Source organism: Procambarus clarkii, chromosome 70 (assembly GCF_040958095.1).
Source record: "Procambarus clarkii isolate CNS0578487 chromosome 70, FALCON_Pclarkii_2.0, whole genome shotgun sequence".
NCBI classification, from domain to species: domain Eukaryota; kingdom Metazoa; phylum Arthropoda; class Malacostraca; order Decapoda; family Cambaridae; genus Procambarus; species Procambarus clarkii.
In genome coordinates, this window is record NC_091219.1 from 24,135,788 (window position 1) to 24,152,399 (window position 16,612).

The window sequence follows — 16,612 nt, forward strand, 5'->3', positions numbered from 1 at the left end:
TGAGGTACAATACCCGCAGCTGTGAGAGGTACAATACCCGCAGCTGTGAGGTACAATACCCGCAGCTGTGAGGTACAATACCCGCAGTTGTGAGGTACAATACCCGCAGTTGTGAGGTACAATACCCGCAGTTGTGAGGTACAATACCCGCAGCTGTGAGGTACAATACCCGCAGCTGTGAGGTACATTACCCGCAGCTGTGAGAGGTACAATACCCGCAGCTGTGAGAGGTACAATACCCGCAGCTGTGAGAGGTACATTACCCGCAGCTGTGAGAGGTACAATACCCGCAGTTGTGAGGTACAATACCCGCAGCTGTGAGAGGTACAATACCCGCAGCTGTGAGGTACAATACCCGCAGCTGTGAGAGGTACAATACCCGCAGCTGTGAGGTACAATACCCGCAGCTGTGAGAGGTACATTACCCGCAGCTGTGAGAGGTACAATACCCGCAGCTGTGAGGTACAATACCCGCAGCTGTGAGGTACAATACCCGCAGCTGTGAGGTACAATATCCGCAGCTGTGAGGTACAATACCCGCAGCTGTGAGAGGTACAATACCCGCAGCTGTGAGGTACAATACCCGCAGCTGTGAGGTACAATACCCGCAGCTGTGAGAGTTACAATACCCGCAGCTGTGAGGTACAATACCCGCAGCTGTGAGGTACAATACCCGCAGCTGTGAGAGGTACAATACCCGCAGCTGTGAGGTACAATACCCGCAGCTGTGAGAGGTACAATACCCGCAGCTGTGAGGTACAATACCCACAGCTGTGAGGTACAATACCCGCAGCTGTGAGAGGTACAATACCCGCAGCTGTGAGGTACAATACCCGCAGCTGTGAGGTACAATACCCGCAGCTGTGAGAGGTACAATACCCGTAGCTGTGAGGTACGGTACAATACCCGCAGCTGTGAGGTACAATACCCGCAGCTGTGAGGTACAATACCCGCAGCTGAGAGAGGTACAATACCCATAGCTGAGAGAGGTACAATACCCACAGCTGAAACAGTGTTCCAGCAACACTGAGAGCTTCGCCGTTCCATTTAAGCAAACACGTTCAGTGTTGCAGCAACACTTCTCCAAACGTGCCAAGACAGTGTGGTGGGAAGGAACTGAACACATTGTGCAAGTGGGGGAGAGAAGGAGCCTGAAATGTGTGTGAACACGAACATAAGAGAGTGCCTGAAAAAAATATAATCTGGAATATGTATGGTGAATATAAATAGGTTCGAGGCTTTGTGAGGGAAAAATAGAAAAGTTTGGAAATGTGTGATGAAAGAAGCAAAGAAAACCCGGATCTTCTCAAGAGAAAGAAAAAAAAAATTATCTGGAATATATTGGGTATAAGAAAAATGTCTAGATCTCATAAAATAAAACTTTTTATATTTTTTTTCACAATACAATATATTTAAATTCTAATATTGGCACTAGACGTTTTAATGGACGAGGTTTAAAATCTTTTGAATCTCAAGAAAATGCCCAACTTGTTTAAGATAATCTTGACAAGCACTGATATATGGAGAGTTCCAGAACAGCTCGGATGTGATTGTGATGCCAAGGATAATGATGGATATAACTGTGATGCCAAGGAAAATGATGGATATAACTGTGATGCCAAGGATAATGATGGATATAACTGTGATGCCAAGGATAATGATGGATATAACTGTGATGCCAAGGATAATGATGGATATAACTGTGATGCCAAGGATAATGATGGATATAACTGTGATGCCAAGGATAATGATGGATATAACTGTGATGCCAAGGATAATGATGGATATAACTGTGATGCCAAGGATAATGATGGATATAACTGTGATGCCAAGGATAATGTTGCGTTTGTGATACCAATTACAAATAATGAGGAGATTGTGATGCCAAGATTCGAGTCGTGAGCACCATTGCTAATCAGCCCAAAACTGCCGTAAGGCAACTGAGTTGACAGCTGAACACCGTAGAGTGAGAGTGGGAGATGAAGGGAAACCCTGATATATGTGAGAGAAGGCGGCAGGAAATGGGATCCAGAACGATAAAAGGTGAAAGTGGAACATGTGGGAGGGAAGTAAACTGGAATATAGGGTCTGGAATCGTCTATAATGATTTCTTTATGTGAATCAAGCCAGATACGAAGCGTATGGGAAAATAAATCTCTGGTTAGAAGCTTTATATGGAACACAAAAGAGGGTTTTATTTGTGTGAGAGGGGGGGGGGGAGCGTTGATAAAGGAGACCATTCACCTGGGCTGTGTGGGGTCTCGAACCCTGGGTCTCAGGTGTGTGTGTAGATGACAAAGTTTACTGGTAATGGAGTCCGACTTCACGCCCCTCACAGTGACTCTTGGACTCCTTTGGTATGTACAAATCCACAAGGGCCGTGACGAGGATTCGAACCTACGTCCGAGATCATCCCAGACGCTGCCTTTATCGACTGAGCCACGACATGGTCATACTCCTTTGGTATATTCTCTTACTCATGTCAGTGCTGTGTCACTCATATCTGCCCGGCTCTGAACTATACCTAGTGGTCTCTTGTGTTGTACTGTGTCTGGCTCTGAACTATACCTAGTGGTCTCTTGTGTTGTACTGTGTCTGGCTCTGAACTATACCTAGTGGTCTCTTGTGTTGTACTGTGTCAAAGGATTCCTGGCAGCCCAGAAATAGATAGGCTGCCCAACCATTCCCGTCATGTCATGCTTTGTTATTTTTGTCGTAGAACTCCAGTACTCACCTAGTTATGTTTTCGGGGGTTGAACTTCGGCTCTTTGGCCCCAACCTCTCAATCTACTGATGAGCAGGGACCTGAGCTTTTTACTGAGTTATAGTGTGTGTGTGTGTGTGTGTGTGTGTGTGTGTGTGTGTGTGTGTGTGTGTGTGTGTGTGAGTGTACTCACCTGGATGTGCTTGCAGGGGGCCAAACTAAGCTCCTAACCTCGCTTTCCGAACATAGATTAAGGCAATGACTTCATTTCCACGTTTTTATCATATTCACATTTAAAACCTTTAATCGAATTACCTTCAAAGACGTCTACATCTAACCTATTCCCCTTGTTGGCAGCTCTAACACTGAAAAAGTTCTTGAAGATGTTTCTGTCACTCATATGTGTATCTAATATGTGTATGTGTGTATTTACTAAGTGTATTTACTATGTGTACCTGCAGAATCGAGCTATTAGATCTTGGACCCCGCCTTTCTAACCAATCTATTTTTCCTCTACTATATGTACTACATATATTTCTCTCAAACATACACACACACACACACACACACACACACACACACACATTAGCAACCCCAGTTCAGTTGAGAGGCGGGACCAAAGAGCAGAGCTCAACCCCCGCAAGCACAACTAGGTAAATACACACATCCCCCAGGAAGCAGCCCGTAGCAGCTGTTTAACTCCCAGGTACCTATTTTCTGCTAGGTAAACAGAGGCATCAGGGCGAAAGAAACTCTGCCCATTTTTTCAGCCTCGGTCGAAAGTCGAACCCGGGTCCTTAGGACTACGACCCCCAAGCGCTGTCCACTCTGAGGAGTGTGTGTACTTACCTATTTGTGCTTGCGGGGGTTGAGCTTTGGCTCTTTGGTCCCGCCTCTCAGCTGTCAATCAACTGGAGTACAGATTCAGGTGTGTGTGTGTACTCACCTAGTTGTGCTGTGTGTGTGTGTGTGTGTGTGTGTGTGTGTGTGTGTGTGTGTGTGTGTGTGTGTGTGTGTGTGTATTTGTGTTTGCTCAAACGCATTAATCAACAAGCTCCACAAAGTTAACATTCACTACTATAAGAACAGACAAACACATACAACAATAATAAATGTATAGAAAGACACTTATTTGCTTCTTTTCCTTTAAAAAATAACAAAGAAATGTCAATTTTTAATTATAAACTGAGCTAGAACAAGAATTAATATAAACAAATATTAATGTTAACAATAAGGATAAAGAGAGCAACACTAAAATAAATAATACGTTTGAAGAGCTTTTAGGAGCGGGATAAAAAAACAAGAGACAAAAGAGAAGCGATTCCCCAGCACCAGGAACAGCTGGTAGGAAGTTGGATCCCAAATCAACACTACCAGACCCAACACAAACACTGATAACCTGGGCTGGTAAAGTCTGGCTTCAGCTGTAGCAGGTTAGTCGAAGGTAAGAGGGACACATATACTCGTACGGCGGCACGCACGCACACACACAGCAGTAAATAGGTACCTGGGAGTTAGTCAGCTGTCACGGGCTGCTTCCTGGTGTGTGTGTGTGTGTGTGTGTGTGTGTGTGTGTGTGTGTGTGTGTGTGTGTGTGTGTGTGTGTGTGTGTGGTTTGGGGGGAAAAAAGTAGTTAGTAAACAGTTGATTGACAGTTGAGAGGCGGGTCGAAAGAGCAGAGCTCAACCCCCGCAAGCACAACTAGGTGAGTACACACACACACACACAGTGTCAGAGTAGAAAGTAAATGGAATACACTAGGAAGTGATGTGGTGGAGGCTGACTCCATACACAGTTTCAAGTGTAGATATGATAGAGCCCAGTAGGCTCAGGAACCTGTACACCAGTTGATTGACAGTTGAGAGGCGGTGTAACACGGGACTAAAGAACCAAAGCTCAACCCCCGCAAGCACAACTAGGTAAGTACACACATAATACTGCGTTACTATAATAAAAAAAAATGAAAAAATAAGGCAGGACAGAGAAGCTTGAGCAGATTGCGTATTTCTGGACTGCCAAAAAGCCTTAGACACAGTAATGCACAAGAGATCACTACATACACTTAAGAGGCAGGTGGAAGTGAAGGACAACAAACAAATAAAGAGAATAACTAACACACAGGAGCCAGAGTCCCATGGATTCACTCGCACAAAACACAGGATTGCTGTGAATGACTTGAATGACAGGACGACAGAAAAAAATAGACTACTTGTCCATTCAATAACCGAGAAGAGTTATAATAGATGTTTGCATATAATGCAACGTGATTGCATTATAAACACTAAAATATTTTATAAATATTTAAGCTAATTTTTCCCGGATTTCCCGCCAAGTGACGTCATGGTTGGATTATTTATTCTTTCAGCCAATCGGAGACCAGCACTCGCGGCAGTCAGCGACCCGCAGTGAGGCGAGAAATACTGCAAGGGAAAACTTTGTGTTAACTTAATGAGAAGAGATGAGAGGCACGGCTTGTAAGATTAGCCAAGATGAGTCAGATAACCCGCAGAGTTGGTCGGAGAAATGGCTACTGAACTTCAACACCAACAAGTGTAAGATGATGGAAATAGGAACACTAGGTGACATATAAGACCAGGTGCAGGACCTAGTGATTGACCGAGCACGAGAAGAAAAAAGACCTGAGGGTAGATATAACTATAAGATATGATGTTAGGTGGTCTTATTAGCAGCAAAAAATATGAAATATTTACCCCGGATTGTCCAAATTAAATAACACTAAAGTCTACTTTCTTGTGGTCCATCTTGAGGTTATCTTGAGATGATTTCGGATTGAGATGATTTTTAAAGTCCCCGCGGCCCGGTCCTCGACTAGGCCTCCACCCCCAGGAAGCAGCCCGTGACAGCTGACTAACACCCAGGTACCTATTTACTGCTCGGTAACAGGGGCATAGGGTGAAAGAAAACTCTGCCCATTGTTTCTCGCCGGCGCCTGAGATCGAACCCAGGACCACAGGATCACAAGTCCAGCGTGCTGTCCGCTCGGCCGACCGGCTCCCTAATGATAATGGCTCCATAATGATATATATTTGTACTTCCGGTCACACACTTGACGTAAGTACTTAGCAACACTTAAGGAGGCGAGGCAGCACACACGGGGGATCTTGACGGGTACTAAACTCATCAATAAGGAAGATAATGTTAGGAGGTTCCTCCCGATAATTACTTACACTGACCCATCACACACAAGTAGTTTTATATAATCATTTTTACCAGGTGTGAGAAAATGTATATATGGTAGAGGAGTAAATATGTGTGGGTCCAACGGGAGGGAGGGGGGGGGTATCTGAGGCTGTCAGCGTGGGCGTCAGGTGCAGTAATTTGTGGCGCCGTAGTTACTGAAGGAATGGTCTCACCCATGGTGGGGTGAGGGAGGGTGTGGCGGGGTGAGGGTGAGGGAGGGTGTGGCGGGGTGAGGGAGGGTGTACTGGGGTGAGGCAGGGTGTACTGGGGTGAGGGAGGGTGTACTGGGGTGAGGGAGGGTGTACTGGGGTGAGGCAGGGTGTACTGGGGTGAGGCAGGGTGTACTGGAGTGAGGGAGGGTGTACTGGGGTGAGGCAGGGTATACTGGGGTGAGGCAGGGTGTACTGGGGTGAGGCAGGGTGTACTGGGGTGAGGCAGGGTGTACTGGGGTGAGGCAGGGTGTACTGGGGTGAGGCAGGGTGTACTGGGGTGAGGCAGGGTGTACTGGGGTGAGGCAGGGTGTACTGGGGTGAGGCAGGGTGTGTTGAGAGTAAGTCAGAGACCTCAGCCTGTCTCTCACTAATAAACTTACACCAAACTGTAAGCATCACCAAGAAAGTAGTAATCTGGTCTCAACTTACGGACGAAAGGACGTGAATAAGTCAGATAAATTTTTGTCATTAAGTTCCTTCTTGGTCAGCTGCTTGTGAGGGAGGACGAAGGGAGGGAGGGAAGGTGAGGGAGAGAGAGGTGGAGGTAGGGAAGGAGTGATGGAGGGAGAGGTGATGGAGGGAGAGGTGATGGAAAGGAGACTAGTAGATAGAGAAGAGGTGCCGAGGTTTAACACCGCCACACACCTCACAAAGGCTCAGTGATAACACCTTTTTATGGGTTATCTTGAGGTTATCTTGAGATGATTTTGAGGCTTAGAGTCCCCGGTCCTCGACCAGGCCTCCTTTTTTGTGGCACACCCACCAGGAAGCAGCCCGTAGCAGCTGACTATCTCCCAGGTACCTATTAACTGCTAGGTGAACATGGTTCATCAGGATGAAAGAAACTCTGCCCAATTGTTTCCGCCTCCACCGGGGATCGAACCCAGAACCTCAGGACTACGAATACCGAGCACCGTCCACTCAGCTGTCAGGCTCATGGGTCACGGTTTCAAGTTCATACAAATTAGTAGTTTTAAGACATTTTTTCCGGCTATGAAAACTTTGAAATTGGCATCAGTAAAAGTTATTATTGAAATCGTGCGGATGCAACAAGAATGATCGATATGTACGTTGAAAAGGAAGCGGTGTATACATAGCTTGGATGAGGTATACATAACCCACGAGTGCCCACTACTTCAAAATTATTTTGTGTCAAAAATATCTCCTTTGGCATTTTTGACAGTGATCAGAGATTGATGTGTGAACTAATTCTTGCACTTTAACCATAATTTAGCAGTTGCAAGTCTTGTGGTTTTAATTTTTTTTCGTCAAAATTTCTGATTTTGAATATCGAAGTTGCCATTTTCTTGGCAATAGTTGGCCTTGCCTAGAGGGCAAAATAGTCTGCCACGGGCCCTGGGTGCAGGGTATACTATACATACAAGGAAAGAGCCTGCATTATGTCACATGTATACATGTATACATATTTTCAGAGCCCTTATTTACCTATTATGACATATATACATACATACATACTTTGTCATACAGAGCGAGTCAGTTGCCGTATCTTTTACAAAGGTTAAAAGGTTACACACCTCCTACATGTATAAGGTGTAGGAGGTGTGTAAGGCTGGTCCAAGCCTTACACACCTGTCCAAGGCGCTCTTCCAGTCCGCTCCAACACGTCGCCCAAGGGATTCAAACCTTTCACGTTACAGACGTGTCCGAATCGCTTCAACCCTTCTCCCATGGGTCCCACTCCCCCCACCCCCACCCCCAGCACGCACACGCACACGCACGCACACGCACGCACACACACACACACACACACACACACACACACACACACACACACACACACACACACACACTTAGATTAGGACATGTCTACACTAATATTAGGACATCAAAGACTACCCAAAGACGTAATGGAAGATTCACACGTTTGGATATTCTTAAAGAATGCTAACAATAGTGTCTAAGATATAAAGAATATTACAATATAATACATTATCAGTTAAAGAATGCATAATGAGGAATATCTTGATTCATTCAGCTAATACAATATTGATATAAGAACCCACACCATATTCTTGGCGTCCGTCGAATATCATTAGCAAAATTACCTGGGTAAATACTGGTTTTGGAACAGAGATTCAGATTTATAGAACACAATTACCTGGGTAAATACTGGTTTTGGAACAGGGATTCGGATGTATGGAATACAATTACCTGGGTAAATACTGGTTTTGGAACAGGGATTCGGATGTATGAAACACATTACCGGTAACAAAATCCCTCGATTGTTTCAAGCTAAGTTGGCTGGGTATATATATAGGAACTGCCACGCATGGACCATTAGGGTTCCTGCTGAATGACGCATCATGTTTGCGTACCTCCACCCGTCAACCCGGTGACAGTTACCCGTCAACCCGACGACAGTTACCCGTCAACCCGACGACAGTTACCCATCAACCCGACGACAGTTACCCGTCAACCCGCTGACTGCGTGGCGCGAATATTGTGGGTAACAGCCTGCAGTTCGTATTTCGGCATGCCGAGGGCTGTCAACATGAAATCTATGTACACACACGCACACACACATAGGAATTGATAGGGTAGATAAAGACAGACTATTTACCACAAGGGGCACACGCACTGGGGGCGGGGGACAGGTGGAAATTGAGTGCTCAAATGAACCATAGAGAACGTTAGAAAGAACTTTTTTAGTGTCCGAGTGGTTGACAGATGGAATGCATTAGGCAGTGATGTGGTGGAGGCTGACTCCATACAGTTTCAAGTGTAGATATGATAGGCATAGGCACACATCATATGACATATGATGTGTGTGTGTGTGGTTTAGGAAAAAAAAAGTAGTTAGAAACAGTTGAGAGGCGGGCCGAAAGAGCAGAGTTCAAACCCCTTTTTCGTTGTCATTTCATTGATGATAATCCCGCATGAACCATCCACCCAGGGAGCTAACCTCTCTACAGGTAGGAGCTCACCGGCTTGCTCGAGCACGTGAAGTTCTTCCAGGCAGCAGACTGATCTGTGATGTCATATTTTGTTGCTTCTGTTTCCCCTGAAAGTAACACAGAATTCAATTTTTTTCTTGAAACCACTTCAAATTGGACGTTTGTCAGCTGACGAGAACAGCGAGTATGGGGGCGCCAAGAGTCTCAGCGCCGTGATGGGTTCAGTCGCCTACCAGCCACCGGGGAGTACGCACGTTCCTCCACGCGCTCCTTCCCCGCTCCAAACTTCCTCAAACTTATTTTACATTTGAAATTCTCCTAAAAATAAACCTTTTATTCGCTAAGGTTAGTGACCTTAGGGCACACTAATGACAGAAAAAAAAAAGTTGGCTTGACTTTTACTTTTAAATGTGGTTGAGTGACTTAACTAGACGTGTGCTTAACGAGCGTGGGGCGTTAATCGCCTGGTTTACACTAGTCATCCCTCGTCTGGCCTCTGAGGGTGAGTGATAATTACTTGTCAGTGGTTATGACCTCAGTTATATGTATTAATTGTTTTCGGATGTTATAATAATAGCAAAAATTATACAATTATAATTGTGATTGTAATTCTAATAATTATCATCATAACTATAATTTTAATATATCAGCAAGCAGCCATCGCAGGACCTTCCAGAACACGTCATGTCAGGACCCTGAACACGTGATGTCAAGGACCCTGAACACGTGATGTCAAGGACCCCTGAACAAGTGATGTCAAGGACCCTGAACAAGTGATGTCAAGGACCCTGAACACGTGATGTCAAGGACCCCTGAACAAGTGATGTCAAGGACCCTGAACACGTCATGTCAAGGACCCCTGAACAGGTGATGTCAAGGACCCCTGAACAAGTGATGTCAAGGACCCTGAACAAGTGATGTCAAGGACCCTGAACAAGTGATGTCAAGGACCCTGAACAAGTGATGTCAAGGACCCTGAACACGTGATGTCAAGGACCCTGAACACGTGATGTCAAGGACCCTGAACACGTGATGCCAAGGACCCTGAACACGTCATGTCAAGGACCCTGAACACGTGATGTCAAGGACCCTGAACAAGTGATGTCAAGGACCCTGAACACGTGATGTCAAGGACCCTGAACACGTGATGTCAAGGACCCTAAACACGTGATGTCAAGGACCCTAAACACGTGATGTCAAGGACCCTGAACACGTGATGCCAAGGACCCTGAACACGTGATGTCAAGGACCCTGAACACGTGATGTCAAGGACCCTGAACACGTGATGTCAAGGACCCTGAACAAGTGATGCCAAGGACCCTGAAGTGATGTCAAGGACCCTGAACAAGTGATGTCAAGGACCCTGAACACGTGATGTCAAGGACCCTGAACACGTGATGCCAAGGACCCTGAACAAGTGATGTCAAGGACCCTGAACACGTGATGTCAAGGACCCTGAACACGTGATGTCAAGGACCCTGAACAAGTGATGTCAAGGACCCTGAAGTGATGTCAAGGACCCTGAACAAGTGATGTCAAGGACCCTGAAGTGATGTCAAGGACCCTGAACAAGTGATGTCAAGGACCCTGAACAAGTGACGTCAAGGACACAGAACAAGTGATGTCAAGGACCCAGAACAAGTGATGTCAAGGACCCTGAACAAGTGATGTCAAGGACCCTGAACAAGTGATGTCAAGGACCCTGAACAAGTGATGTCAAGGACCCTGAACAAGTGATGTCAAGGACCCTGAACAAGTGATGTCAAGGACCCTGAACAAGTGATGTCAAGGACCCTGAACAAGTGATGTCAAGGACCCAGAACAAGTGATGTCAAGGACCCTGAACAAGTGATGTCACGGCCCAGAAGTCATGACAGAGGCCAATCAGCGTTACGGTTTTGGAGCAAATATTTAGTCAATTTAGTGAAAAAAGTTTATTAGGTCAAAATTGAACAATTTCAATAGGCCTAAACTGACTTCTACCAGTAACAGATCTAGGCTGAACGACGTGAATAATAAGCCTAAGGAGAATAATATCAATAATATGGTTACTCTGAAAATTTTCAATAATATGGTTACTCTGAAAATTTTGAATAATATGGTTACTCTGAAAATTTTCAATAATATGGTTACTCTGAAAATTTTCAATAATATGCCTTACCTGAACAATTTCAATAATAGGCTAAAGCTGAACAATTTCAATAATAGGCTAAAGCTGAACAATTTCAATAATAGGCTAAAGCTGAACAATTTCAATAATAGGCTAAAGCTGAACAATTTCAATAATAGGCTAAAGCTGAACAATTTCAGTAACAGTAAATACAATTTAAACAACAGACCATTGCTGAACAATTTCAGTATATTAGACTAGGACTATGTAATTACACTTATTAAAGTAGACTTGATAAAGTTACTAATATTAAAGCAGTTCATGATGAGCGGAGTTTTGTATAATGTAATAATTATATTTTGATGGCCAAACCACTCATCAGAAGATGGTGAAACTGCGACGTTTCGGTCCGTCGTGGACCGTTGTCATGGTCGTGTGGTCCAGGACGGACCGAAACGTCGTCGTCTCTCCATCTTCTGATGCGTGTGTGGTCCGGTTGTCATATCTTCAGCCCCGTTATTGTGACTCATCGTCTGTATACATAATCTTTTCTTCACATTTTCTTAACTCTTGTTTTTTCTCTGTGTTCCTCTTTCCGTTTCATTCAATCTTCTTTCTCTTTCTTTCCTCCTTTCTTTCTTAACTATCTCCCTTTACTTTCCTCACTCTCTTTTCTTTCCCTCATCTCCCCTTCTCTCCTCCCCCCTCCCAGTCACTTGCCATCTTCCTCTTCCTTTAACTTCTCCTTTTCCCACTCCTTTACTTTTCCTTTTCATCTCTAATTTTCCTGTCTTCGTATCTGTGGTGATCATAAGACATGATCACTACCTACAAAATACTCAGGAGGAATTGACAGGGTGAGACAAAGACAAACTATTTAGCATGAGGGGGAACGCGAACAAGGGGACACAGGTGGAAACCCAAATGAGCCACAGGGACGTTAGAAAAAATTTGTTCAGTGTCAAAGTAGTTAACAGGTGGAATGCATTAGGCAGTGATGTGGTGGAGGCTGACTCCATACACAGTTTCAAGTGTAGATATGATAGAGCCCAATAGGCTCAGGAACCTGTACACCAGTTGATTGACAGTTGAGAGGCGGGACCAAAGAGCCAGAGCTCAACCCCGCAAGCACAACTAAGTGAGTACACACACACACACACTCTTCCCTACCATTCCTTCACCACCTTCCTTTCCATATTTTCCATTTAGTCACCATTTCCTTTCAATTTCTAAGCGTCCTCACCCACTTTTCTTCCCATATCTTATCTTCTTCAACCCTTTCCTTCCCGTTTCTTCCTTTCCGTCTCGGTAGTCGCGCCTCTCTCTCTCCCGCTTACGTAGCTCGTGAGTCGCAATAAAGAACCAACTCAATAGTGTTAACGGTAATGTATTGTAGGTGAGCTGGGAGGTGGAGAAGTGTCCCCTGGGGTCTTGCTCGCTCACACGCACACACACGCACACACACACACGCACACACACGCACACACACACACACACACACACACACACACACACACACACACACTCACACACACACGCTCACACACACACGCTCACACTCACACGCACACACAATTTAACCATACCTAGCGCAACTAGGTAACAAGGTGAGTAAATACACACACACACACACACACACACACACACACACACACACACACACACACACACACACACACACACACACACACACACACACAAACACATAAATATATATATATATAGGTGAAGGAAATAGGAGGCCAGACACAGGATACCGAATGGGCGATAAAGTCCTGCGTGAAACGGACAGAGAGAAAGATCTAGGAGTTGATATCACACCAAACCTGTCTCCTGAAGCCCACATCTAAAGAATGTCATCGGCGGCGTATGTGAGGCTGGCTAACATCAGAACTGCCTTCAGAAACCTGTGTAAGGAATCATTCAGAATCCTGTATACCACATATGCAAGGCCAATCCTGGAGTATGCGGCCCCAGCATGGAGCCCGTACCTTATCAAACACAAGACGAAGCTGGAAAAAGTTCAGAGGTATGCCACTAGGCTAGTCCCAGAACTAAGAGGCATGAGTTATGAGAAAAGGCTGCGTGAACTGCACCTCAAGTCGCTGAAAGACTCCATACACAGTTTCAAATGCAGATATGATAGAGCCCAGTAGGCTCAGGAATGTGTACAGCAGTAGACTGACGAGTTTAGAAGCGGGACCAAAGAGTCGAAGCTCAACCCCTGCAAGAACAACTAGGTGAGTACATACACACACACGGCCCAGACAGGAATGTTGTAAAGCTGTAAAACATTAAGACTTGAGTTAGGTGGACTTAAGGGGTACGGGCGACGCACTCATACACTGGCAAAGGATTTAATTCAAATCTAGTCGTGGTGATTGGCAAGATTTTACATACGCGTTATGAAACCATTACCTATTGCCTGGCTTCTCCCATTGAGTCACTACTCAGGTCCATTAGTCCCAGTCGTCAAGGTTCTGCAGGCATTAAATTCGTATATCAACAGTTGAAGTGGCTTTTCAGCTCTGAAAATATATATGCACGAAATACCCAATAATTGATGGTGGGTTTATTCAGGCCTGGTTGTGATGAGAGCCGGTTATCTGGGCTCCTAGCAGCCTCCACCCAGCACCTCCACCCAGCACCTCCACCCTGCACCTCCACCCAGCATCTCCACCCAGCATCTCCACCCTGCACCTCCACCCTGCACCTCCATCCTGCACCTCCACCCTGCACCTCCACCCTGCACCTCCACCCTGCACCTCCACCCTGCACCTCCACCCAGCATCTCCACCCTGCACCTCCACCCTGCACCTCCACCCTGCACCTCCACCTCCACCCTGCATCTCCACCCTGCACCTCCACCCAGCATCTCCACCCAGCATCTCCACCCTGCACCTCCACCCTGCACCTCCACCCTGCACCTCCACCCAGCATCTCCACCCAGCATCTCCACCCTGCACCTCCACCCTGCACCTCCACCCAGCATCTCCACCCAGCATCTCCACCCTGCACCTCCACCCTGCACCTCCACCCAGCATCTCCACCCAGCATCTCCACCCTGCACCTCCACCCTGCACCTCCACCCAGCATCTCCACCCAGCATCTCCACCCTGCACCTCCACCCAGCATCTCCACCCAGCATCTCCACCCTGCACCTCCACCCTGCACCTCCACCCTGCACCTCCACCCTGCACCTCCACCCAGCATCTCCACCCAGCATCTCCACCCTGCACCTCCACCCAGCACCTCCACCCAGCACCTCCACATCCAAACAACCCAGCCTAGTGTGGGTGTGTACTCATCTATTTGTGTTTGCGGGTGTTGAGCTTTGGCTCTTTGGTTCCGCCTCTCAACCGTCAATCAACTGGTGTACAGATTCCTGAGCCTATTGGGCTCTATCATATCTACATTTGAAACTGTGTATGGAGTCAGACTCCACCACATCACTGCTAAGTGAATTCCATTTACTAACTACTCTAACACTGAAAAAGTTCTTTCTAACATCTCTGTGGCTCATTTAGGTACTCGGCTTCCACCTGTGTCCCCTTGTGCGTGTACCACCCGTGATAAATAGTCCATCCTTGTTTACCCTGTCAATTCCCCTGAGAATTTTATATGTGGTGATCATGTCTCCCCGAGCTCTTCTGTCTTCCAGCGACGTGAGGTGCAGTTCCCTCAGCCTTCCCTCGTTAACTCATGCCTCTTAGTTCTGGGACAAGTCTAGTGGCATACCTCTGAACTTCCAGGTTCGTCTTGTGCTTGATAAGGTACGGGCTCCATGCTGGGGCCGCATACTCCAGGATCGGCCTTACATACGTGGTATGGATTCCTTACACAGGTTTCTGAAGGCATTTCTGATGGTTACCACCCTTGCATACGCCGCCGATGTTATTCTTTTGATGTGGGTTTCAGGAGACAGGTTTGGCGTGATATCAACTCCTGGATCTTGTTCTCTGTCCGTTTCGTGAAGGACTTCATCTCTCATTCAGTATCCAGTGTCTGGCCTATTTCCTCCGCATAATTTCATCACCTTACATATACATGGGTTGAACTTTAATAGCCATTTGTTGGACTATTTCTTCAGTTTGTCTAGATCCTCTTGTAGCCTCATACTATTTTATTCTGTTTTAATCCTCCTCATAATTTTTACAACATCAGCAATCATTGAGAGGAACGAGTCTATTCCCTCTGGGAGATCATTTACATAAATCAGAAACAGTAAAGGTCCAAGGACTGATGATCCCTATGGGACTCCACTGGTAACGCCACTTTCACTCTTGCCTGCATCTCCAGCTTGTGCACTAGTCTCTTGCGTGGTACCGTGTCAAAGGCTTTCTCGCAATCCAAAAATATGTAGTCCGCCCCGCCCTCTCTATCTTGCCTGATTTGTGTTGCCTGGTCATAGAATTCAATTAATTCTGTAAGGCATGATTTCCCATCCCTGAACCCATGCTGATATGTTACAAAGTTCTTTCGCTCCAGATATTACACTAGTTTTTTCGCACAGTTTCCTCCATCATTTTGCATGGTATGCAAGTTAGGGACATTTACCTGTAGTTCAATGCCGCCTGTCTTATCAACTTTCTGGTATATCGGGTCTACATTGGACGTCTTCTAAACTTTTGGCAATGCACCAGTTACCAGTGATTTGTTGTACACCATGGATAGTGGCAGGCACAGTGCTTCTACTCCTTCCTTTCCTATCCATGGTGAGATTCTATCTGGTCCTATAGCTTTTGTCACATCCAAATCTAGCAGATGGTTCCTCACCTCCCCACTGGTAATCACAAACTCCTCTAGTGGTGTCTGGTTAGATATTCCCTCTCTTTGAAACTTTTCCTTGCTCTACTGTGAAGATCTCCTGGAAATTCTTTTGGAATTCTTCGCACACTTCCTTGTCGTTAGTAGTGAATCTGTCTGCCCCTATCGTCAATTTCATTATCTGTTCCTTCACTTATCCTTTCATTATCTGCAGCAGACATTTGTCTGCTGCCTCCTTACTCTTCTTTGTGATGTGGTTCATCATGTCTAGGGCTGTCTTTCCTCTGAGTTCTGTTCCTTAAGCTATATCTGTTAAGAATTTCCTTATCTCCACATAGTTTCGCCTCTGGTATGCCGGCCTTTTGTTTTCTGGGCCCTTCTTTGAGTACTTTGACCCTACTTCGACCAGGTGTTCAAACATCAGTACACTGTGATCACTCATTCCCACGGGGGCTTCAAAACCGATTTCCCTTATGTCTGTGTCGTTCAGAGTGAAGACTAGGTCGAGTCTCGCTGGTTCATTGGTGCCTCTCGTTCTTGTGGGTCCCCTGACATGCTGACTTAAAAAGTTTCTTCTCGCCGCTTCCAACAGTTTAGCACTATGTTTCCTCACTTCCATGCGGTTCCTTGTTTTCCCAGTCTATCCTTCTGTGATTGAAGTCCCCCATGATGAACGGATAGGATCGATTTCTACAGGCAGCAG

General features: G+C 45.9%; 2 protein-coding genes across 2 annotated transcripts in view; one reads left to right on the forward strand and one right to left on the reverse strand.

Annotated features, from left to right (window-relative positions):
* The window catches only part of LOC123744891 (protein mono-ADP-ribosyltransferase PARP12), a 167,346-nt gene that overhangs the window by 94,763 nt on the left and 55,971 nt on the right, over positions 1-16,612 (reverse strand). The gene's annotated exons all lie outside the window — the stretch shown is intronic.
* On the forward strand, positions 13,282-14,433 carry LOC138356000 (putative protein FAM47C). The gene is made up of 2 exons (XM_069311546.1): positions 13,282-13,382; positions 13,764-14,433. Exons 1-2 carry the CDS (start codon positions 13,282-13,284, stop codon positions 14,431-14,433), a joined length of 771 nt encoding a protein of 256 aa, XP_069167647.1.

Excerpts from the sequence above, each read along its gene's own strand:
- LOC138356000 (XM_069311546.1), top strand. The coding sequence starts at position 13,282 with ATGATAGAGCCCAGTAGGCTCAGGAATGTGTACAGCAGTAGACTGACG. Across the intron at positions 13,383-13,763 it reads ACCCCTGCAAGAACAACTAG|CCTCCACCCAGCACCTCCAC; the intron begins GTGAGTACATAC and ends GGCTCCTAGCAG.